This window comes from Saccostrea echinata, unplaced genomic scaffold (genome assembly GCF_033153115.1).
Source record: "Saccostrea echinata isolate AGI-Se365-2 ecotype Australia unplaced genomic scaffold, CSIRO_AGI_Sech_v1 ptg000001l, whole genome shotgun sequence".
In the NCBI taxonomy this organism is placed as follows: domain Eukaryota; kingdom Metazoa; phylum Mollusca; class Bivalvia; order Ostreida; family Ostreidae; genus Saccostrea; species Saccostrea echinata.
Window position 1 is genome coordinate 12,835,265 of NW_026889750.1, and position 27,382 is coordinate 12,862,646.

Consider the following 27,382-nt stretch of genomic DNA (forward strand, 5'->3'; position numbering starts at 1 on the left):
TTACAGGAAAAAGTATGTTTTCAATGTTGGCCCCTAGAAATCCCTTATTTTCCCGAATTTCCTTTTCATGACCTAATGAGGTCGGTACCGTATCAAAATCATTGTACACTTAAAATCTCACAAGAATATCTTGATTATTTTAAGAGAAAACGTGCCACGACTGATTTCAATTTAACATAGAAACTCCCATAGACAATTTTCAAAGACCCCTAAAACCGGAAGTTCTTCTCGGATCGATATGAAACTTACAGTATATGTTCTACGTTTTAGTCTTAACGTATTTCATTGCTCAAAATAATTTTCAAACCTTAATTGTGACTTTTAAAAATTTCATCCCCACTTTTTGAATGTTTGAAGTCTTATATCTCAAAAAGTATCTATGGTCAAAAATAACCGTCGCTTACTTTTTTGTAGGTATTGGTCTCTAGAATTTATATCTTGAATTTGAGAGTCTAGTCATTAAAAGTGAGAAAGATTTTAGCATCATTAGAAATTTCAGTTTTTCTTTAGTAGAAACAGGAAGTGAGTAAACCAGAAGTTCGAAACATTACATACGGGAGACATTTACGTAAGCTTTTCTATGATTATAAAACAAAATACCTATTTTTAAAGGTACTCCTTAAATGCTGAACGAAAAAAGTGTTAAGTATAATAATAATAATAATAAAAAAGACGAAAACAATAGGGCTTTTCGCCTGAAAGCGAAAAGCCCTAATAATAATAATAATAATAAAACTAGATGAGATCTCGTTGCGAGCAACGAGTAGGTCTTCCGTCCGAATTTTTGATAAGATGAGACATGATATTGACTATGATCTTTGTTAAAAGATAATAATATATAGACTTCCTTAATTAGATTTCATTCTTTTGATTTATGTAACATTATCAAAGAGCTATAGATGACAGGCTTCTGGCCCCTAAGAGCCCCAAATTTGAGGGTTCAGCCCCTTTCTCTTGATATCAATTGAAAGGTCTTCTGATTTTGAAGACTTTTTGTTCAAGAAAAATTCAGAAATTTCCATTCCTTGTGGAGATATGCTGATTGAAAATATTTAGGGGCCACCCCTCCCAAGTCCTTAATGGGGCCGTTTCACAAAAACTGAAAGGGTGCATATTGTTTAAAACATTATTCTGACCGTCTTTTGTTCAGTATTGCTTATCAAAATATTCCCCTTTTTCGAGATATAAAGCGTCAAAGATTTAGCATTCTGGCCCCTTATTACGTAACATATGATCAAAATTTTAAAACATATAGTTGCAAATCGTTGAGAGGAACATTTTTGCTTCAGTAATTTATAATAAAATATTGATCGTTCAAGAGTTATACATAAAAGACTTTTGGCCCCTCTGAACCCCTAATTTAAGGGATCAGCCCTTTTTTCTTGATATCAAATGAAAGATCTTGTGATTTTAAAGACTTTTTGTTCAACAACTATTCAGAAATCTATTTTCGTTTTCGAGATATGCTGAATTGAAATATTTAGGGGCCAGCCCTTCAAGTCCTTAATGGGGCCGTTTTGCAAAAATTGAAAGGTTGCATATCGTTTAGAACATTATTCTGAACATCTTTTGTTCAATATTGCTTTTCAAAATATTCCCCCTTTTTGAGATATAAAGCGTCAAAGATTTAGCATTCTGGCCCCTTTTGGCCCCTTATTACGTAACATATGATCAAAATTTTAAAACATATAGTTGCAAATCGATAAGATGAACATTTTTGCTTCAGTAATTGATTACAAAAGATTGATCATTCAAGAGTTATATGTAAAAGACTTTTGGCCCCTCTGAGCCCCTAATTTAAGGGGTCAGCCCTTTTTTCTTGATATCAAATGAAAGATCTTGTGATTTTGAAGACTTTTTCTTCAACAACTATTCAGAAATCTATTTTCGTTTTCGAGATATGCTGAATTGAAATATTTAGGGGCCAACCCTTCAAGTCCTTAATGGGGCCGTTTTGCAAAAATTGAAAGGTTGCATATCGTTTAGAACATTATTCTGAACATCTTTTGTTCAATATTGCTTTTCAAAATATTCCCCCTTTTTGAGATATAAAGCGTCAAAGATTTAGCATTCTGGCCCCTTTTTTCCCCTTATTACGTAACATATGATCAAAATTTTAAAACATATAGTTGTAAATCGATAAGATGAATATTTTTGCTTCAGTAATTTATTACAAAAGATTGATCATTCAAGAGTTATATTTAAAAGACTTTTGGCCCCTTTGAGCCCCTAATTTGAGGGATCAGCCCTTTTTTCTCGATATCAAATGAAAGGTCTTATCATTTTACACATCTTTTGTACTACATGTTTTAACAAAATATTTACAGGTAAAAAGATATAAAAGAAAACGTGTCAAATTTTGCGAGATGTTTGTGAGCCTATTTTTCGAGCCCAGGCGAGCTTCAACGCCATTTCAGCTGGAAAGATATAGATGCCCAATTGCACATCTACAATCTTTCCTCTATCTTCACTGAAAATCTTAACTCAATAGCTTTAGTCGTTTAGGAGGAGTTTCCAGGACAAGCCGACCCTCTGAAAATCAGAAAATCGTCAATATCTCACGACCGGAAGTGACGTCATCAAAAAACAAAAAAACCTATCAAGATCAATTGAATATCTTTTACATCTGAAAGTTTGGTATAAATCGGTCCAGCCGTTTCTGAGAAATCGCGTGCACAAAATCGGTTGGAAGAAAAATAATAATAATAATAATAATAATAATAGGGAAAAAGAAACCGAACGAAAACAATAAGGTCTTCCGTTGGAGACAGAAGACCTTAACAAGACGAAAACAATAGGGCTTTTTGCCAAAAGTCGAAAAGCCCTAATAAAAAAGACGAAAACAATAGGGCTTTTCGTTCAACAAAAACGGAGGGCTTTTCGATGCTTTAAATCTGAAGGACCTTAAAGAGCGATAACTCTAACAAAATGAAAAAATAAAAAAAAAATATCAAACCGGATCAAGACTTCAGAAACTTATAAAAATGGAAACCCAAAGAGTATGTAATTCTCACTAGAGCTCTGCAAAAGGGGGATAACTCTTACAATGTTATTTTCGAAATTACTAAAAGTTACTTAATTTCAGGTCTCTAAAACACCTATAAGGGGTCAAAAAGTGACCCCACGGACCATAATTTTTAAATTGTGCCTTTTATGCAGAACTCAGAATCGAAAACTGTTCAAAAATACATTGAGAAATAAAGAAGCTACATTGGAAAATCAATTTTCAATATTAGCCCCTTGAAATCCCTTATTTTTCAGAATTTTATTTTTCAGACCCTAATGTGGTTGAAACAATATTAAAGTCATTGTATCACTCAATTTTCACAAGAAAATTTATTTAGTTTAGGAGATATCGTGACATGCGCAATTTCCCATTTAACATGGGAACTCCCATAGACAAATACAGAGATTAATAAAACCGGAAGTACTTGTCATATGCATACCAAACTTGAAACCTAAATAGTATGTAAGCCTACCTATAGATGTGCAAAGGGAGATAACTCTTATTTCATTATTTCTGAAATTGCTAAATTTTACTATTTTTCAATTCTCTAAAACTCCTATCAGGGGTCAGAAAGTGACCCCACGGACCATAATTTTAAAATTGCACTCTTCATGCTAAATTCAAAACCGAAATCAGTTTGAAGATTGGTTAACAAATGAAAAAGTTACAGGGAAAAAAGTGTTTTTTGTACTGGCCCCTAAAAATCCCCAATTTTTTTAAAATTCTCTTTTCATCACCTAATCACCTAAAGACAATGTAAAAAGAAGTGTTCTTCTTAAATATTACAAGAATTGCTTGCTTCCTTTCTGAGATAATGGAACATGCGTGATTCCAATTTAACATAGAAACTTCCATAGACATTTTTAGGAGACTAATAAAACCAGAAGTACTTTTCAGATGCTTACTAAAATGGAATCCTAAAGAGTATGTAGGGCATTTAACAGTTGTACAAAGGGAGATAACTCTTACTTGATTATTTCTGAAATTGCTAAATTTTACTATTTTTCAATTCTCTTAAACTCCTATAAGGGGTCAAAAAGTGACCCCACGGACCATAATGTTTAAATTGCACTCTTCATGCTAAATTCAAAACCGAAATCAGTTTGAAGATTGCTTAACAAATGAAAAAGTTACAGGAAAAAAAATGTTTTTTGTACTGGCCCCTAAAAATCCCTAATTTTTTGAAATTCTCTTTTCATCACCTAATCACCTGAGGACAAGTTGAAAATGAATATCTCTCTTAAATATTACAAGAATTGCTTGCTTCCTTTTTGAGATAATGGAACATGCGTGACTTCAATTTAACATAGAAACTTCCATAGACAATGTTTGGAGACTCATAAAACCGGAAGTTACGCATGGATTGACAAGAGACTTACAACATCAATGATCGTATTTTAAATAAATATAATGATTATTTTAAGTTTCAATATTTATTTGTTCTCATTTCATGATTACATGAAACCAGAATAGCAATTGTCGATTTGGCTATTCCCCAGGCTTGATCGGTCCTTCACAAGATTGCTCGTAATCAGTATTCATTTGCCAAACTGGGATTGTGTAGATTCTAATAATATTAAAGTTAATAATTTATGAAAAATTACTGACACGTCCCTAAATTATTTTCTCAAAATTATCATCTCGTCTAAATAAGTTAAGTGATTTGTTTATAATTTACCAGTTAATTAGATCAGCACTTGGACGACTCACAGGTGTAGTATCATCTATGGAAACACCCAATTAACACGTCCATCCCAGCCCCCAATCTCCTATGCAGAGTTGTCGTTCGTTCCTCTCTCAGACATGAATGAGCCGATGGTAGAGAGTGCCCAGCCCCAGGCATTCACTATTATCAAGGTTAGTCCAAGCTGCATTAATTTTACGCTTGATTGACGTGTATACATGCGCAATCAAAACTTCGAGAGATTGACAGTAAAAAACAATGAAATGTGTGTAACGGGACTCAGGTCTTGGTTCGAGAGATAGAGAACTTCGAGAGATCGGGAGTTTGAGAGATAAGGAGTAAATTTGCTTAGTTATATAGAGGGAAAAACGGGACCGGGGGTTCACTTCGAGAGATCTGAGTTTGAGCCATCGAGAGTCACCTGTAATGTAGAAGTAAGAATTTATTTAAAATAATGCAGAAGTAAGAATTTATCAAAATAAAGTCAGTCTTCAATGATTATTATTTCAAAATCAATTTTCAGAAGAACAGTGGATCAGATTAAACATGGCATCCAACCAGATTTATACACATTGGGAAGTTGGGTAAAATAAACAGTGTACAGTATATTGACTGGTTAGACAATAGACCTTAATTAGGTGTCCCCATCAGTCCCCGGTCAGCTAACAGGAAACTATACACGGGAACGTACAGTGACATATTTTGATGATCTATTATTTTTACAAATTTTAAACTTAAAATTTAACGAAGCATATAACAAATTAAAAATTATGATTGTGGAGAAAAAGACAATTATTTTGATACCCAAAATGATATAAAAGGATTTAAAACTGAAGATGATATGTTTAAAAAATATTTTATAACTTAAATGTAATACACAAAGTTTGTCAATTAAATTGAAAAAAAAAAAAAAAAAAAAAATTGTAAATATCCGCAACATATATTTATAAGAACTATAATCTGTTTTTTCCATCATTCTCTTTCAATGATATATTCCTTTTTGATAACAAAATTTTGTTATATCTGTTGACTTTCTTATAAATCTGTGAATAATAGAATGAGGAATTCAGTAACTTAAAATCAAAATGTTGTGTTTACACCATAACACCGATCCACGGTTAAGAAATATTAACGTAATATAAAAATTAATAAAAGCAGGGAACTATATACAATTAGTATATAGGTCCCTGATAAAAGTTTCTTTTTTAAAATATATATAAATATAATTATTCATATTATTGATTAATAAATATAAACATTAGAAAAAAAATACATGTACAGGTAGAAGTCCAAACAAGTTTTGTTAAAAATATAGGTTTTCTGTTTCACCACTAATTCAACAGCCGCGATAGCTCAGTGGTTAAAGAGTTTGCCCTCCAATCTTAGGGTCGTGGGATTGAATCCTGTTGGGAGTGGTTTTTTGAGGCGCATCGCTATCAGCGATATGGCCTCATTGGTGTCGACCCCCATTTCTTTCTGCGGCGACAAAGGACTCCATAATGTTTATTCTAAATACGCCATTGAAATTAGTGCAAATGTATATTGACAAGTTGGTAATATTCATTGCCTATTTTAAATATCAAATAACATAAAATCTCACTTATATATGTTGTTTATACTTTGAAAGCAACAAAGATAACAAAAAAGAAACTAAAACAAAACAAAAACAGAGAAAGAGAGAAAACAACAACAAACTAACAAACGTGCGCTACGCGGTTTTTGGTGAAAAGTCAGTTGAATATGATGGAATGTCTGCTAAAAAACTGCAATTACTGTGGATTTCAATTTATAGGGTTTACTAATACCGTATAAACATAGACTTTTTGAGTTAATTTTATCGAAAATATCGTCGGAGCCGTGTTTCATAGTATACCGTATACCATGCCCAATTGTTTTTTTTTCTTCAGCTCATATTATTTATATGAACATTTCATGTATCCCACTATGGTTTACGTATTATGCCATTCTGATTGATAAAACTAGTTTAAGCCAAAGTATTGATATTCTTTTTTAAAAATGCACATAATGAAAGAAACGGAAAAAAATTCAGATAAGAAATTATATAGAATTATTCAATATTAAATCATTCATTTCTAAATTCTCGTTCATTATTTCATCTTTCTACTATGATTATATTGAAAGAATAAAAAAAAATAAAAGTACAATTAAAATCAACTATAGGTTAATTTAAATGTCAATGAATTATAATTGATACTAACATCAGACTATCTTTTTAAATAAATGTTTGTTTGCTCTCTACCGACCGACTGGATAAAAATGTCACGACTCAAAAACTTTTTTTAACCTTAAAGAAATGATATTTTTAATTTTTAGGTCACCTGAGTCACTCAGGTGACCTATTGCTATCTGTTTTTGTCCGTCGTCGTGCGTCGTCCGTCGTGCGTTAACTTTTGAACATTTTTAACTTCTTCTCTAGAACCGCTCAACCAATTTCAACCAAATTTGGTATATAGCATCTATGGGTGAAGGGGAACAAAAATTGTGAATTTCATGGTCCCTGCCCCCTCCCGGGGCCTGAGGGGTGGGGCTAAAACCACCAAAAATAATGCAATCTTTAAAAATCTTCTTCTTTACTCCCGGACATGAAGCAGTCAAACTGTTGGCATCATTGTAATAAGCATTGAGCCCTCTACCAAAATTGTGAAATTCATGGCCCCAGGGTCAGGGGTTCTGGCCCCAGGGTGGGGCTATATAGATCATATAGTGAAAGTGCATAAATTCTTTGAAAATCTTCTTCTCTGCTCCTGGGTATTAAATAAAGTTACTAAGTACATAGTTATGATGAGCAAGAGTGCCTCTTCCAAAATTGTGAAATTCATGGTCCCAGGGTCAGGGGTTCTGGTGTTAGGGCGGGGCTGTATTGATTATATAGTGAAAATGCATTAATTCTTTGAAAATCTTCTTCTCTGCTCCTGGGTATTAAATAAAGGAACTAAGTACATAGTTATGATGAGCAAGAGTGCCTTTTCCAAAATTGTGAAATTCATGGCCCTAGGGTCAGGGGTTCTGGCCCCGGGTGGGGCTATATAGATCATATAGTGAAAGTGCATAAATTCTTTGAAAATCTTCTTCTCTGCTCCTGGGTATCAAATAAAGGAACTAAGTACATAGTTATGATGAGCAAGAGTGCCTCTTCCAGAATTGTGAAATTCATGGCCCCAGGGTCAGGGGTTCTGGTGTTAGGGCGGGGCTGTATTGATTATATAGTGAAAATGCATTAATTCTTTGAAAATCTTCTTCTCTGCTCCTGGGTATTAAATAAAGGAACTAAGTACATAGTTATGATGAGCAAGAGTGCCTCTTCCAAAATTGTGAAATTCATGGCCCCAGGGTCAGGGGTTCTGGTGTTAGGGCGGGGCTGTATTGATTATATAGTGAAAATGCATTAATTCTTTGAAAATCTTCTTCTCTGCTCCTGGGTATTAAATAAAGGAACTAAGTACATAGTTATGATAAGCAAGAGTGCCTCTTCCAAAATTGTGAAATTCATGGCCCCAGGGTCAGGGGTTCTGGTGTTAGGGCGGGGCTCTATAAATTATATAGTGAAAAAGCATTAATTCTTTGAATATCTTCTTCTTTGCTCCTGGGTATTTAATAAAGTAACTAAGTACATAGTTATGATGAGGAGGTGGGCCTCTTCCAGAATTGTGAAAGCCATGGCCCCTGGGTCAGGGGTTCTGGTGTTAGGGCGGGGCTCTATTGATTATATAGTGAAAATGCTTTAATTTTTTGAAAATCTTCTCCTCTGCTCCTGGGTATTATTTAAACAAACTAAGTGCATGATTATGATGCATAAGGATGCCTTTTCAAAAATTGTGAATTTCATGGCCCCAGGGTCAGGGGTTCTGGTGTTAGGGTGGGGCTGTATTGATTATATAGTGAAAATGCATTAATTCTTTGAAAATCTTCTTCTCTGCTACTGGAGACTATTTAAACGCATAGGGATGCCTTTTCAAAAATTGTGAATTTCATGGCCCCAGGGTCAGGGGTTCTGGTGTTAGGGCGGGGCTCTATTGATTATATAGTGAAAATGCATTGATTCTTTGAAAAACTTCTTCTCTGCTACTGGAGATTATTTAAACAAACTAAGTGCATGATTATGATAGACAAGGATGCCTCTTCCAAAATTTTTGAATATATGGCCTCAGTTTTTGGGGTTCTTGAGGAGGGGGGGGGGGCTAGGGCAACAATGCTTCATGTATCAGTGTATTTAACTTCTAAATTGTTGTATTATACTCAGGTGACCGTTAAGGCCCTTGGGCCTCTTGTTATTTCTATTCCTGATTTTTTTTTCATTCTCTCAAGATGTATGTTGAATTTTTCTGAGTAAAAAAGATTTTAGTTTTCTACCTTCAATGCGATGCGCCTCTCAGGCCTTCAGGCCTTTGATTTTTATTTTATTTTTTAATTTTCTTTCTTTTACATTATTTTCGCAGAATTAACAAATGTATAAATCCGACATTTATAATTTTTGTGAAGAAATCATTATAAAAATAATATTTAACCCATAAAAGCAGTTTTATCGACTGGGTAATGGTGACTTAATGGTGGCTTAAAGGTGGTTTAATGGTAGCTTAATGGAGTTTGGACATTAAGCACCTATAAGTCTGGCTTAATGGTGACTTAAAGATTGTCTAGAAGCTACCATTAAGCACCTATAAGCCACCATTAAGCTACCTTTAAGCACCCATTAAGGACTTTGAAATGGCTTAATGGTAAATTAATGGTGGTGTATTTATTACTTAATGGTAGCTCAAAGGTGCTTAATGGTGACTTAATTAAAACCATTAAGCCTTCATTAAGGACCTATAAGCCACCATTAAGCCAAACTTAAAGGAAGTGTTTCATCTTGTGCTTGCCAGGTGGGGATAGGTTACTGTAGATTCCTAAATATACACGAGGAATAAATTATCGCGTAATTACGCGAGAAGCACCACTCGCGAAATAAAATTACTCGCTTTTATTTTTATAGTGCTTTAATGTATGTAAAATCTCAAGATAAATCACCCATTCGCGAATTATTGTTCTTGCGGTTTGACGCCCTTGGGCCACTTTGCAATATTAAGTACTTGCGTAAAATATGGAATTTACAGTATTCATTTCCAACCTTCTCAAGGGCAGATTATTTATTTCCAAAATCTGCCCCCCCCCCAATCAAATTGGCCCCTTATTTATTTTCTTCCTATTTCTAAAATATGCCAGCACCCCACCCCTCCCCTTTCAATAAGTCGTCCTGTAGGATGTAATTTGAGGAATAACTTTTTCTTTAAATGAATTTTGAAATGTTATTAATCTTTTTATTTAAAAAAAAAAAATACGAAAGATACAAGCAATTATTAACATGATATCAAAACTATCTTCCCTGTCATAAAATAAAGCTACTCTTGAATGTGACGTCACAATGACTTGAAAACTCGAGATGTGCACACTTAATCTGCACCTCTTAGCTGTGGTGAACCAAGTGGGCGGATCATGGATCTTCAAATCTTTGGAGCCTGTTTTCCGTACTAAACACTTCCCACTTTCACATCCTCTTGTGATATTTGATTACCCTGGTTAAATAAAACTTTTTGCTAAATGAATTAAGTTTGTGTGTTGTACTACAATGACAGAATGCCTTATATTACGTACACTGCCTATTCGCCATTTTGCCACAGAAAGTTCAGGAAAAACAGTGTACCTGTGATATCACACCTCGAAAGATGACGTCGAACAAATGTAGTCTGGTAGTGTATTGGCAGTGTTGACCTGGATGCCTTTCTCTGGCTATTTGTTGGATTTAAACTTTTACAACTGTAAAAATATGTTTGCATTTATCGTATTGAATGTGCATTGGTATATATTTTCGTTCCCCGCGAGGTATTTCTTCAGGAAATCGGTATATGAAATCTTCATTCATGAAAACCTAAGGCTACGCATTGCTGACAGTGATAAAAGGATTTCTTCAACTCGGTAGGAAATTTTAGCGATGTCGATGCGATCGTAGCTCAGTATAGAGTCAAACACTTCAACAATTATGTAGTGATGTCGTTTGACTGCAGAAATATACAGAATATATAGAAAGCAAAATATTGACACATGCGCAGAAGGGTTAGTCCATGCCTGGCATGGACTAACCCTTCTGCGCATGTGTGACAACAAACTAGAACATAGAAGGCCTTTCCCAATAATAAAAAAAAACATGAACAAATAAACAATTAACAATAAAATAACAAACAAACAATATAAATAATGAAAACATACATAGAAACATAACTTTTCTTGATAAAGATGAAAATATTACCATTTATACAGTTTCTACAATAAAAAATATTTTTTCATGAAAAAATTATCACTAACATTGCAGCTACAGCAAAAATGAAAATTTAATTGAATTCCATGTCAAATAATTATTCCAAGATGAAATAATTCCTTGTTCTTTAGAGTTCGAAGTTTGTCGTGAATAAATGCACAATATAAATATCTAATAAAATATGTCAAGAAAAGTCAAACTTTTTATTTTTATTTTTTGATAAAAAATTATTTATGAAAATAAAACACATTATTTTTTAGTATTTTTTTTTAAACCAGTGGATAAAATCTTCAAGATTTTCACATTTCCTCTGAAAAAAAGTCATGTAAAATAGAAAATATTTTTTATCAATCTTTCCATGCTGAAACCGTATTTCAAAAGTGATGCCTTAAAGATACAAAAAATAAAATGTTGCTGTAAAATTACTCATTCAATAAATGCAGGTATAGTTAGTTCATTAAGGTAAACTCTACCTGTGCCCCATAGAGGGCCCCTTAATTGAGTGTGATAATTAGATGTTGGTTTTGTCCAGAAGATGTTCAGGGAACACACCATAGGGATGAATAGAGGATAGAATAGAATTTAATTTATGAGTTAATTGTTGCTGAATACTAGACTTATTATTACATTGATCATGATCATCCTATTTGTCTTGCTTTTCGGCAACAAAGCTTCATCTATCAGTTTATTTTTATACTCTTTGGATCCTCTAAATTGTTGTATTATACTCAAGTGACCGTTAAGGCCCTTGGGCCTCTTGTAGTTTATGCTAGACTTTAGACTCAGTTTTCCATTTCTGTGACAAGTTGTTCAATTGTTTGAAGGGGAAGAAAATCCAATCTTTAAAATGCCCAATATCTCAATATAAAAAAAGGGTGTGTATCATTACCGCTACATTTTCAAAATTTTCATTTCTGCTACATGCACATTACCGCTACAAAAAAGGATACATTACCGCTATATTTAAAAGTATACATTACTGCTACATTGCCCCTTTCCTTAGTGAGTGTCTAATGCGTGTACAGTACAACATATATACATATATATATATATATATATATATATATATATATATATATATATATATATATATATATATATATACATGCATAAGACCTGTTTCCCTGCTCACCACGGGGAGGTGAAAGTATGACTTTGAGCAGGATGGTTTTTTTTTTTTTATTTAAAATCTGCTTTATTTCTTCCCGGAGGATCTTGTTTATACGAAATTATATCCTTTGATAACTAATCCTGCATTGCCGTGATTTGTCACAAACTTCTCAATAGTAGCCATGACATTCATTTGCCTGGGTGACACTAAATTGATGACAGATTTATATTTCCATTTCTATTTGTTTTCTCTGTGATAACTCTTTGAAAGTTAGTGTAGTTGATTTCTTGATCATTCTACCAGAATGTAAATTTTGCCAAGCAAAAGGTCAGGAGCTAAGAAGGCCTAATATGCATGTAATTCTCGTGTGGCTGTCTTTGTGTCTGACGCTGTGGAGGCCTAATATGCGTGTAAATCTCATGTGGCTGCCTTTGTGTTTGACGTCAGTGGGCGGGGACTATTGAAATTGACATGTGAGGCCTCGTGTAATTTAAATTCTATTAGTCTACATTTTTAAAATCTAAATTTACAATTTTATTTCACAATGACATGGAAATATAAGGAATCACTGTTTAGTTAGTAGAATATGCCAGGGACATCAACAATAGTTTTGAGTGAATTATATTGAATGGAACTCATATCCCGTGCCATTGCTGGCCGATTGGTATGTAGCAGTAGTGAGTTGTTTTCAGTATTAGTCCCTTTGATAAAATGTAGCAGTAATGATCACCTGAAAATTTGAGAAAATGTAGCGATAATGAGTTGAAATTTTTCGCAATGAAGCGGTAATGTTGAACTCCCAAAAAAAAAATCATTGATGCGATTATACTTTGACTCTTTTCATTAGCTGGAAACTAAACAAGAATTCCTCCTTGAAGTCCTTACCAAACAGACAGATGAATGAAAGGTCAAACTTTAAAATAAACTTAGAAGTGTTTCTTTTAACAGTGGAACAGTGGTAAAATCCACAAGATGGGCTGGTCTCACACAGAAGAGCTATTGTTTGTGCAGGATGATGGAGTGGTGTTGGTGTATGACATGTTCCTCAATTTCAAAAAGACATTTGGTTTGGGCCAGGTGAGAACAGTACATTTAAAATGTTGTGCACGATATTCAGTGTCTGTAGGAAATAAATGACAAACCTTGAATTCAATGGGCTTTTACAGCAAAACTACTGTGAAGTACATCACACGTGTATCACTCATCATTGTAGATAAAGTACACACCTTCAAAATTGGGGGGAAGCTCCAAAAAAAAAAAAATCACAAGTACTTTGTATATAACACACCCAAAATGTTAAAAATGCATATAGGGTAAACATCTCCTTCACCTGTTGATAAACAAGGAATTGTAGGAACCTCTTGGTTATCTGTCTTCTTTTTTACTCATCTAATCAATATGAGTTATCTTTTCTAAGTCGAACTCTTCTGTTAAGGTTTTGAATGTATAATGAAGGAATATTGAACAATTTTGAATTATTTTAAACTAGTTTTAAAAATATGTTTTGCTAGATAAAGATGAAAGCGAAATGAACCATATTCATATGACTGATATCATATAAGAAGCCGGCCATTTTTTGAAGAGTTATCTGCCCTTGATGAAAAGAAGAAAATTCTAATTAAAATTTTCTTCTTTTCATCTTAAACCTCCACCCCAACCTACCAAAAAAAAAAATTTAAAATTAGGAGGTACATTTCAATGCCATAATCTTAGGAACCTCCATGCTTTAAACAGAGAATGTCTGTAATGGGGTTCAAAATATTATGACCATAAGGCTATAATATATTGAACCCAGTGTTCAAAATATTATAGCAATAAGGCTATAATATATTGAACCCCGGGTTCAAAATATTATGGCCATAAGGCTATAATATATTGAACCCTGGGTTCAAAATACTATGGCCATAATATTTTGAACCCCGGGATCAATATTTCTTAGGGATGTTCAATATTTCGCAGCGATATTTTGAACCCAGGTTCAAAATATCGCGGGGTTCAATACATTATATGACACTGGCTACACCGGCAAGTGGTGGCGTCTCCATATGAGTGAAAAATTCTCGAGAGGGACGTTAAACAACATACAAACAAACAAACAAATCTCAGGTGATTAGGTGATGAAAAGAAAATTTCAAAAATTTAGGGATTTTTAGGGGCCAGTACAAAAATCAGTTTTTTTCCCTGTAACTTTTGCATTTGTTAACCAATCTTCAAACTGATTTCGGTTTTGAATTGTTCTTGAAGAGTACAATTTAAAAATTATGGTCCGTGGGGTCACTTTTTGACCCCTTATAGGAGTTTTAGAGAATTGAAATATAGTAAATTTTAGCAATTTCAGATATGAACACGTAAGAGTTATCTCCTTTTGCATAACTCTTAAGAGCCTTACATACTCCTTAGTCTTCTATTTTGGTAGCCATCTGAAAAGTACTTCCGGTTTTATTAGTCTCAAAAAATTGTCTATGGGAGTCTCCATGTCAAATTTAAATCATGCATGTTCCAATTTCTCAAACACGAAGCAAGCAATTCTTGTATTATTTTAGATGAATAATTACTTAGGCATTATCTTCAGGTGATTAGGTCATGAAAACAACATCCAAAGAAATTAGGGATTTATGGGGGTCTGTGCAAAAAACAGCTTTTTCTCCATAACTTTTTTAATTAATAACCAATCTTAAAGCCAATTTCAGTTTTGAGTTTAGTGTGAAAAGTACAATTTAAAAAATGTCGTCCCCCCTTTTTCAATGTTTGAAGTCTTATATCTCAAAAAGTATCTTTGTTCAAAATCACTGTCGTTTACTTTTCTGTAGGTATAGGTGTCAAGAATTTATCTCTTAAATTTGGGAGATTCAGCATTCAAAATGAGAAAGATTTTAGCTTCTTTAGGTATTCTGGTTTTTCTCTGGTAGAAACCGGAAGTGTCGAAACCTTATGTCCAAAACCTTACATATGCGAGACATTTACATTTGCTATTTAGTAGTTACAAAACAAAATCCCTGTTATCAGAGATACTCCTTAAAATCGAAACAAAAAAAGTGTTGAGTATAATAATAATAATAAGTAGAGCAAAGCTCATTGCAAAGCAACGAGTAGGTTTTCCCTCTGATTTACGATGTTGACTGTGATAGATTTACTCAAAAAGAAAAGAAAAGGAAGAACAAGTATATTTGAATAAAATAGGCGATTGAATTATTCAAAATATGTTCAGAAACACATGAAAGAGTGATATCTTTTAATTTCAACCCATTTCCGGTTCTTTTAAATTCACTTCCGGTATGACAAGAAGTGCTCAAAATGACTTAAAACTCCACAGTGAGTGTGTACAAATCTTTCCTGAAAGTTTGGATGAAAAATACTGATTTTTGGACAACTTCCGGTTAAGAAGTACACTAATGACTCGAAACACTATATATGTCAATGTTATAAACATTTAAAAATGAAAAAAAAAAAAAAAATTGCATATTTTTAAACTACTTCCGGTGGACAACAGAAGTGACGCCGGAAAAAAAGAAACACCGGAGACAAATCTACAGATCATGACCTATTATCCCAGTAAGATTCATGACTCTGTCTTTAACCATTTTAGAGGAGAGACCCAGACAAAATTTCAATATAAATAAAGAAAATCGGAAATAACTCGCGACCAGAAGTGATATCATCAAAATAAAAATAAAAATGTCTTAAGTTCATCATTCCTGAAAGTTTCATGAAAATCCATCCATGCATTTACAAGAAATCGCGTGCACAAAATTGGTAAGAATAATAATAATAAAAAAAGTTGAAAAGAAACAACAGAATAATAAGAAGGTCTTCCGTTGAGATGGAAGACCTTAACTAGACCTTTTTTGTCATTCAACAAAAACGAAGGGCTTTTCGACGCTTTAAATCTCAAGGACCTTAAAGAGCGATAACGCTAACAAAATGAAAAACATAAAAAAAATAATCAGACCGGATCAAGTCTTCAGATAAAAATGGAAACCTAAAGACTATGTTTTTCTCACTAGAGCCCTGCAAAGGGGGATAACTCTTACATTGTTATTTTTGATATTACTAAAAGTTACTATATTTCAGGTCTCTAAAACACCTTTAAGGGGTTGAAAAGTGACCCCACAGACCATAATTTTTAGATTGTACTATTTAACTCAACCCAGAATACAAAACTGTTCAAAAATTCATTGAGAAATTAAAAAGTTACACGGGAAAATCTGTTTTCAATATTAGGCCCTTGAAATCCCTTATTTTTCCAAATTTCATTTTCAGACCCTAATGGGGTTGAAACAATATCAAAGCCATTATATCACTCATTTTTCAGAAGAATATCTTGTTAAGTTTAGGAGATATCATGACATGTGCATTTTTCCATTTAACATGGGAACTCCCATAGACAAATACAGAGATTCGTAAAACCGGAAGTACTTGTCATATGCATACCAAACTTGAAACCTGAAGAGTATGTAAGCCAGCCAACAGATGTACAAAGGGAGATAACTCTTTCTTAATCATTTTTGAAATAAATAAAAATCACTTTATTTCAGTCCTCTGTAATTCCTATAAGGGGTTAAAAAGTGACCCCACGGACCATAATTTTTAGATTGTACTCTTTAAGCTCAACCAAGAATAGAAAAACTGTTCAAAAATTCATTGAGAAATAATGAAGTTTTGGGCAAAGGTCAGTTTTCAACTTTGGCCCCTAGAAATCCCTTATTTTCCAGAAATTCATTTTCAAACCCTAATGGGGTTGAAACAATATCACAGTCATTATATCACTCAATTTTCACAAAAATATCTTGATTACTTTAAGAGATATCGAGACATGTGCAATTTTCCATTTAACATTGGAACTCCCATAGACAAATTCAGACATTCATAAAACCGGAAGTACTTGTCATATGCATACCAACCTAAAGAGTATGTAAGCCTGTCAACAGATGTGCAAAGGGAGATAACTCTTCCTCCATTATTTTTGAAATAAATAAAAATATGTTATTTCAGTCCTCTGTAACTCCTTTAAGGGGTCAAAAAGTGACCCCATGGACCATAATTTTTAGCTCACCTGAGCCGAAGGCTCAAGTGAGCTTTTCTGATCACTTTTTGTCCGGCGTCCATCTGTCTGTCTGTCCGTCTGTCTGTCTGTTCGTCTGTCTGTAAACTTTTAACATTTTGGACTTCTTCTCAAGAACCACTGGGCCAATTTCAACCAAACTTGCCACAAAGTATCCTTGGGTGAAGGGGATTCAACTTTGTTCAAATGAAGGAGCACGCCCTCTTTCAAGGGGAGATAATAAAGAATTAGTGAAAAATAAATAGCATCTTTTAAAAAACTTCTTCTCAAGAACCACAGGGCCAGGAAAGATGAAACACATGTGGAAGCATCCTCAGGTAGTGTAGATTCAAATTTGTTCAAATAATGACCCTCGGGGGTAGGGCGGGGCCACAATGGAGGATCACAGTTTTACATAGAAATATATAGGAAATTTTTTAAAAATCTTCTTCTCAAGAACAGCAAAGCCATGATGAGTCATATTCATATAGGAAATTGTACTTGAGAAGATTTTTTACAATCAGGTAGTTTAAAATTCAAGCCCCCCCCCAGCCCCCCCCCCCCCCCCCCCCCCCCCCCCCCCCCGTAATAATTTCAATACTGAACTGATTTGTGCTGTTGCCTAGCCAATGTGCTCAGGTGAGCGATGTGGCCAATGGGCCTCTTGTTAGATTGATCTCTTTAATCTGAACCCAGAATAGGAAACTGTTTAAAAATTCATTGAGAAATAAAAAAAGTTTCAGGAAAAAGTATGTTTTCAATGTTGGCCCCTAGAAATCCCTTATTTTTCATATTTCCTTTTAATGACCTAATGAGGTCGGAACCGTATCAAGGTCATTCTACACTTAAAATCTCACAAGAATATCTTGATTATTATAAGAGAAAAAGTGCCACAACTGTTTTCAATTTAACATAGAAACTCCCATAAACAATTTTCAAAGACCCCTAAAACTGGAAGTTCCGCTTGGATTGATATGAAACTTACAGTATATGTTCTACTTTTTAGTCCTAACATATTTCAATGCTCAAAATAATTTTGCTAACATTAATTGCAGGGTTGGCAAAAGACTGGGAAATCCTCATATTTCCCAGGACAGTGGGAAATACTGGTAATTACCAGTAATTACTGGTATTTCCTGGGAAATACTGGGAAATAAGAAATAGCTAAATATTTCATTCATATTGACATGTAGTACACCTTAATGGCCAAGATATCTACCTGGTATCACTGTCCCTGATTTAAAGATTTTGTGGTTTCCAAGTAATTCATTTTATATAACCATAACACAGCATACTCATATACCAGTCATGAGTGTCATTTGTTTCATGCTTGAGTCAGATGTGAGAAATGAACCCAAAGATTCCAATTGGTTTTTTTATGTAACTAATTAAAGAGGGATCTAAGAAAATTCTTAAATGTAGAGTATGATATAAATATCAAACATAAGAAGCCTTTCAGTTCTACTCAAGGTAATTATCTCTCAAAACAGGAGCACAAAACTGTCCAGAGCAATTTGTTAAAACAACATGATTGTTTGTAATAACTACAGTGTTTATAGAAGGATTAAAACAATTTTAGAATCGTTGTATAAAAACCCGGATGAATAAAACGTTTACAAGATTTAGACAAAGAGGGAATTTCCCTTGCTCATGCGCATTAAAAATGAAACTAGATACTTATTCATGAGGGGAAATTTTGGTAAAACAAAGAGAACTGAAGCAACTGACGCGATCGTAATTTCAAAATGGCGGAGCGAGATGAAGGATTGAGCGATGGTAGCGATATTGAGGCAGAATACGAAGAACAACAAGACAGTGCAGATGATTTAGTTGGCAATATTGATAGAGAAATAAATCATGGGGATGTTGAAGACTGGATTTGTAACATTTTTAATGAGGACAACGAAGACGATGCTGATTTCCTCGGGTTCCAGAACGAATGGGTTTCAGAAAATTTCCACCCACGTCTTGGAAGTGCATTCAGAAAAGTTGGATGCGCCACAGTTGAGCACCCAGAAGAGGCATCAGCTGGACAATACATGGAACTCTTCTGGACTAACGAACTTCTTGACAGGTTAGTGCAAGAAACAAACAATTATGCACACCAGGAACGTGAAAAAAACCCACCCCCCTCCGTTTGCTGCAAAATGGACGCCAGTGGTATTGTCAGATATCAAGGCATTTTTGGCTCTTTGCTTCGCAATGGGGATCCTAAGACTGCCAGACAAAGCTGATTATTGGAGACAATCAAAGTGGATGTTTTGTACAACATTCAACAGAGTGATGTCCAGAGACAAACTCTTTCAAATTTGGAGGTATTTACACATCCAAAACAACGAAGTCCAACCAGAAACACCCAATAAACTTTGGAAAATACGCTGGCTTTTGGATTTCCTAAACACCAAGTTTACAGACGTGTATATGCCCTATGGGAACACATCTAATGACGAGAGTATGATTAAATTCAAAGGAAGATTATCTTTCCGGCAGTACCTACCAGCAAAGCCAATAAAATGGGTTGTAAAAGTCTGGGCACTAGCTGAAAGTGATACTGGGTACTTGAGCAGATTCCAAGTTTATACAGGAAAGGAAAACAACCAGGAAAAAGGGCTTACCCACAGAGTTGTGATGGACCTGTGCCACCACTATTTTGGTTCGAACTTGTGTGTCTACATGGACAACTTTTACACAAGTCCAGAACTCCTAAATGATCTCCACATACGAGGAATCTTGGCATGTGGGACCATACGTGTCAATCGAAAGGGTCTTCCGAAAGACCTGTTATCAAGCAAAATCAGCCTTGGAAAACATGAATTCCGTGTTGCACAAAAGGACAGCCTGACATACTGTGTATGGCAAGACACAAAACCTGTTACTGTCCTGTCTAACTTTCATGATCCAGCCCACCGTGGTCAAGTGTCAAGGGGAGCACCAGAGAATCATAATGGCATCGGCCCACAATGCATTCATTGTTGCCAAGGACACCCACCCTAATGTTGCTCGGGAAAAATGGCCAAATTTCCAGGACTTCATAGAGGAACTAGTAGAAGACCTCATTGGTGACACCAGGTCAAACAGGGAACCACCAAAAGTTGACTGTGGGGGCAGAGCTACTGCTCACGACATAGTAAAGTTGTATCCAAAGAACAAGGTGTGCCGTGAGTGTTCTCTTTCCTTACGTCAGGGACAGAGGAAAGGAGTGACTAGATTTGGTTGCCAACAGTGCAACATACCTGTACATTTAGAGTGTAGTTCAAAGCACATCATGAGAATGATGAAAGTGCAATAGGTGTGAAATTTAAGCAATAGAATTTGATAATGTGTTTATTTGGATATTTTCCATGGACGTGCTTTTTTACATAATTTTTCTGTAAGTATAATTGATTTTTGATTTTTTTTTTAATGGAAAGTACTTTTCTTTAATTGTCTGACAGTAAATAATGCTTAAATATCAGATGCATAGCTAATATGTATTGTTCAAGTGAGATTTTGGATGGATGTTGTAAGTTTGAAGTAAAAGCAAATTGTTCATTTTCATTTCAAGAAATATCCATGTATAAGAAGTACAATAACTTTTTTTATTTTTCAAGATATTCTTATTCTGTAAAATGTATGTGAAGCAGAACTGATTGTGTTAAAAATTTTTGCAAAAAAAAATATGCTCTTTACATTCACTTTATTTTAGTAAAATGCATATGAATAAAAAATATTGAAAAAAAAAATTGTGTTTACAAATTTTTTTCTCTTTTACTCAGAGTATTACTGAGGATAATATTGCTATAGCATTATTAAAATTATATACAGTTAAACTTCGTTATCTCGAAGTTGACGGGACCGTTGATGAACTTCGAGATATCCGGGGGTTCGACATATCGAGGGTTATAATTCAAATGAACTTCAAATAAACTTAGTGCAGTGAATATTTACTTAATAGTAAAAACATGTCAAATTCCTTCTTGTTTGAAATTCTGTATGCGATTTCCTTAATATGCATGTACGTGTATATAGCAATAAAAAGATTTTTACATCCTCTTTATAATTCACAAAATAAAAACTTTGTATGATATGCACAGAAGTAACTATAATCTTTCTACCAACGTGGCAAGTCAACCTCTAGCATCCATAACCGGATATCGTCTATGCATTGTAATTTTAAAACCGGTCGCTGTCAGAATAAAGAAAACGAAATATACATTTTCTATTATTAGAAAACCATGTTCATATATGATTGCGCCCATGACAAAAGGGCCTTATGGCAATTTTGCTAAAACAGAGAAATAACGTCATAAAGATATGACGTTGCAGACGGTGAGCGTCGACGCAGAATTTTTTTATTCACGTGTTTTACGTTTTGACACGTCTAGCTCACTTTCGTCGTTGTTCTCAACATTGAAATAATTATTTATATCTTTAATTTTAGTTCTTTATCTTCTAATTCACTGATATTAATTAAAATATTTAGAATTTTATTCGAGACCCGTTTCTTTACTACATGTTATTACGTTATTACATAGCTTTATAATACGTCTCTGATCTGTGCTATGCATTTCCTATTATACATGTATAGAAGCTTCAGACAAGGTGATTTTCTGGATCATTGATTATGGATGAACGAATGCGATTTTGATATATAGACACACAAATTGAAGTTATTTGTTAGACACGGGTATATTATCAAAATATTGCAGAGAAAATCGTTTTCCTGTATAAGATCCGCAACACCATTCTCAACACATCGATCATGTAAACATTGAAGCATTGGTACATCGCGCATAAATTTTTGTTGTTAAATGCTTTAATTGCCAAAAATTTGAAACTGGTCACACTTCTTCCAACAGAAAAGAAAAGTATTCTTGTAAGTTTTCACAAATCTAGCAAAAGTACGAACGAATGACAGACGTGATATTATTTTTCAGAACTATAAATAAACACAAGAGAGGTAACTCTGACAAGCGAGATACTAGAGAGGTACCAGAGAGGGACTTTCTTTTCTTTTTTTTTAACACCATCCAAAATCAACATACTCATACAAATTTGCTCCCGTAGTATAAAAAATATTTTTAAAAATCTTACTTATCATCAGTAAAAAAACGTTTTAATTGTAAGTATTATATTTATATTTTCTTTAAAAGTATTTTTGAAAGCTTATGGAACTAGCAGCTGTCAAAGTGAAAGAGGAAAAAAATATAGAATAAGAAATAGATACTACATTGAACCAGACTTTCATTTATTTTTTTAAATCTGTTACATGTGCATCTATTTATTTTAACATGAAATTATTTTTTAAAATAATTTGAATTTTATTTTTTTTTTTTTTAGTAATAATGATCATAAATTTAAATAAAATAAAATGAAATTAAAAAAAAAATTGTTTCGTCTTATTTTTGTTGTTGCCACTTCCGATGTAAGTACTTGAAAACAAACAAAAACTACCGAATGAAATAAAATTGTTCTAATTGTTCTAGCTTAAAAAAAAGTTTACATGTATGTATACCTGAGGTGTGTGTGAGAGAGGGAGAGAGAAAGAGAGATGGAAAGATGTTACATTAAATCGAGTTTATTAATACAATGTGAAATGTGAAACTTTAATGAAAAGGCGAATTTTCAAAAAAACAACAATATCGTATTATGAAAAGAAATCTCTATCTCCTTTTTTTTTCTTTTGCTGTCTATTTATTTTCAGTAACTCGAAAATATAACATTTTGGTACTCGTGTTGTGCATAAAAAAGTTCAAAGGTTTTAGCTTTATCTGCAGTTTTTAGTCACTTAAAAGTCAAATATATGTAATCCTTGTCATTCATAGAATCTCAGCATTGTATGTCATTACATTTCTATTATCAATCTAAAACTCGTTTTTTTATTGAAATAATAATCTCAGTTATCGGTTTAGTATGATATTGCTTAACTTGCCTTTGAATTATGTAAACGGGCTGATTTTGTTATTTGGATTTATTGAAATAAATCTTGTTAAGATCAAATTGTATTTGAACATGCATTGTACAAAGTAAATTAAATGCTAAAAATATTATACCTATTAAACTCATATTAACTACAAGTATTGCATTTTTCTGTCATTTAACTTTTAACCCCCCCCCCCCCCCCCACACACACACACACACAAGAACATGTTGCAAGTTTTTATTTTTATGGCAGTGCAGGAGACCGGGGAAGAGGGCCAGGGTCATTTTATATTACTGGGACCTAACTACTTTACAGTGTATCTGTAAAGCTTTACAAGAATAAGCATATCCAAGTCTCTGGCATGGGGCCAGAATGGAACTTTTATATTGTAAAACTTCATATACAGTGGCTTCCATTTTATCGGATAGCGGTTTAACGAATATTTCGGCTATTTCAATATAATATCAGAGCACAAAACCATTTCTTATATATTTATTAATAATTTCACCTGATATTCTGATGAGAAAATATTGGAATTTCGTTTTATCCGATACAAAAATTTGGACTATCATAGTGTTTTTTGATAATCAGCACCTTGTTCACACCTCCAACTTCGTATGTGAAGCCTTTGTTTACACAGTTTGACACCAATTACCTTGACTGGCTTGAGTACGACAATGAGGGAATTAGTTACGCCTGGACACACACAGGCACCTTACCTGTGTCAATAGTGGGCATAGTAAACAGAGATGTTTTGATTACAGTTGTGGTGATCAGCTTGGGTTCAATGATGCACTTGTTAATTATGACAATTATTTGCAATTTTTTCGGCGTGAAATTTTAATTATTGAACTGATTAGCTTGTGTATGACAATTTGCTTGGATAATGAAATAAACCTATTCAATCGTTTAACTTGGTCAATTGGCTTAATATTTATTCACTTTTCAGTGCAAAATTTATGGTAAAAATCACAAATGGCCCGTTCTATAAAAATACGTCTCAAAATTCATACCATCTTTCTCCACATGGCTCTCAAAATCTCTCTTCAGCAGACAAGAACGAGACTGGTAAACTCACACACAGTATAAAATACGTAACCGTATTAAAGAAACAAATAAAAACGAAACAATTACATTTATTTAATATTTTTGTTTATTTTTAATTTACAATCTATCCAGGGAAAAATAGTTTACGGTTATTAGTCAAGCATTTAGTCTACTTCCGTTTCCAAAATGGCGACCATCGAAGAAGGAATGTAAACATGTGCTGAAGAAAGATGGCAATAACTATCAAAGAATATATTCTATACGTCAATTTATTTGAAAAAAAATTTCATATTAAATTCAAAAGTAAGTGAAATAAATTATTTTTAGTAAAGTCATTAAGTAAACATGTCAAAAGAAAAGGAAAGTGCAAGCTTGAAATTTGCTACGATGTATTATCAATACATGTAGCTCTATACATCTATCTTTGGACTCGGTATGGAGCAATCGGCTATTCTAATTTTCGGCTATTCGGATAAAACTAGGCTGACAACTTGACTATTCGATAAAACGGGAACCACTGTACAATAACATTTGAAAACAATAACATTAGAATTTCATACGATAAAGAAGCTGCCAGAAATGGGGGGGGGGGGGGGGGAATTCTAAACACACCATCACATAACAATATTTACATGTACCTAAATGTATGCCACATCGTAAAAATTTGTCATTTAAAAACTCAGCCAGTCAAGGAATATTATGAACCAGTCGCATTTAACTGACTGGATATAAAAAACTTTCAATTAATCTTTACACCCCCCCCCCCCCAGCCGAAAAATTCTATCAATTAATCTGCATGTCATTGATTCATAACGACAACATATATATAATTATTTATGATTTATTTCTTAGAAAAATCTATTTGATATTAATTTTAAAAAAATGACATATTGATTTCATTCAAAGTTCGGATAAAATTTGTTGAAATGACAATAAAATACCCGGTATCTGTTAATACCCATGTTCTTCTAAAACCATTTAATTTTACAAAATCAAACAAAATCGTTATTCTAGGATGCAATTTTTCTCATGATTAACTAGATTTGATAGCAGTTAAGTTTCCAGTTCCAGGCATGTGGAGCTCATGATCGCTGTTTGTTTTGAAAATGACCCTGCTCATATACATGTACATAAGGAGAGAGTTCAAGGTGCAAAAATAAATTGAGGAATTAAGTCAATATTATTTCAAACCTAACCAAATGACGTATCTGGAGGTTATGGGGTTGGTTGTGGGAAGGCATCCCCCCTGCACACCTTAAATGTAGGAAGATTTTAAAAATACGACAACCCTAGTATGCTATTAAACTCATATTAACTACAAGTATTGCATGTTTCTGTCATTTAACTTTTAACCCCCCCCCCCCCCCCCACACACACACACAATCCAACCACTGGTCATCCTGGATCTGTTCCTTTTATTTTAAATGCATGTGAATTATAATTCATCCATTTGTTTATAATTTATCAACCTGCTTACTTAAAAATTATTCAAAAATGTTCCTTGCTGTGACTGAAAAAATGTGTATCATTTCAATTTAAAAAAAGAAGTTTTGTTACCACATGCGGGCAGAAGTCCTTCTGATTTTTTGTTTGAAATTTTTTTATCGAATATTGCTTAACATGCAGTGTATCAACTTAATGTCCTTAAATTGTTGTACAGCGTATACGGTAACTCACTACATTTCACAAATTTTCTGTCTAATTATATTTAGAAAACAAAAACAAAAAAAACAAACAAATTTTCATTACCCAGCAGCATCTATTTCATCGTTGTTTCCGAGAATTTTTTTGAAATATTTTTAACTTCACATTTTGAAAGAGATATCGTTTATACTGGATTCACCCCCCCCACCAAAAAAAAAAAAAAAAAAATTGACAACTTGTCCTATCGAGAGCCATGCTTAAAATGAGATGATTTTCGAATGAATTCTACAGGTTTCTCAAACGATTATTACACAAGATAAATACTTTGGTTTTGAGAGAATAAATTGATATTGAACAGAAGCCGCTTGCTTCTCGGGTTTTCCTGACATTCCAGCATAGTGAAATGTAAAACAAACAAACGAACAAACACGCATAATTCTATACACAACTGCATGATGGATAATAATTAATTCAACTATTTATTATCATATTATACAATTATTAAAAGAGACAACGACTCAAAAATGTCTCTGGAAATGCTCAATAACATACATTTATTACTGTAGTAACATTACAATGCAAAGTGAAAGTCATGTTCACTCTGAAAACTTTTGACGTTGGTGCGAAAGTAACATGACGTCACTGTTTACCTGTTAAAGTATCATTGATATAAATGAAGAAAAAACCTACTTAGAGTTGACGTAGGGTCATAAAAATTCAGATTTGGCAACTTCTAACCTTGCTCTATCAATATCCATGAAAAACTTAAAATGTGTAAAAATTGCCATAAGGGCCCTTTTCCCATGGGCGCAATCATATGTATAATCAGTTAAAAGAAATTATTTTACCATGATAATAAAATCAAATGCAAAAGAAGAATCACACACTTTTGTCTAACAATAGAACAACACTGAACCACAGGGCACTATAGCACAAGTTTTCACTGCGACACACGCTCACATGATGGTGTATATAGACAATTGTAAATTCTGCACGCTCATATAGGAAAAATAAATTCTAATTGCATTAAATTACAGAATTTTGTTTTACTTCGATCTTTATAATTTTCACTTTCATATGCATAAACTATAGCATTAAATAGCGATTATCAAGATAAATGTACCCAAGCCACAAAACAAGGTGTCATCCACGTGTATGCATTAGACTAATACACACAACCTTTGGCTTGCATAATTAAAATCAAGGTAAGCCATACATACACGTTGTATAATTAACGCGCTATTATTTGTTGATCACAGGAACACAGGTAACCCAAGCGTGACAGACAGGTGGGTGTTATCAATAGAGCATTCAGTTTACCTAACGGACTTGATCATCAGAGCGGAAAATTATCCTGACTTCGAGATAACGCATGTGACTTTAATGAATGGGTACACAATTTTACTTCGAGATAACTGGGGTGTTCGACATTACCATGTTCGACATAGAGGGGTTTATTTTAATCATTTATAAAGCAAATGTCGTCAGGACCGCGGCCTTACTTCGACATATCCGGGGTATTCGAAATATCCGTGTTCGAGATTTCGAAGTTTAGCTGTAGTTAGAAGCAGAATTTTAAGAGCTTTTAGAAAATATATACTTTTATATGTCTCCAAACAGTAGTTATCTAATT

At 33.6% G+C, this 27,382-nt stretch overlaps 1 protein-coding gene across 1 annotated transcript in view; it reads left to right on the forward strand.

Annotated features, from left to right (window-relative positions):
• Positions 1 to 27,382, forward strand: part of LOC133185339 (vacuolar protein sorting-associated protein 16 homolog) — a 765,182-nt gene that overhangs the window by 61,478 nt on the left and 676,322 nt on the right. The window contains exon 4 of the mRNA XM_061320487.1: positions 13,064 to 13,192. Within this exon, the coding sequence (XP_061176471.1) occupies positions 13,064 to 13,192 (129 nt within the window). The remainder of the gene's footprint in view (positions 1 to 13,063; positions 13,193 to 27,382) is intronic.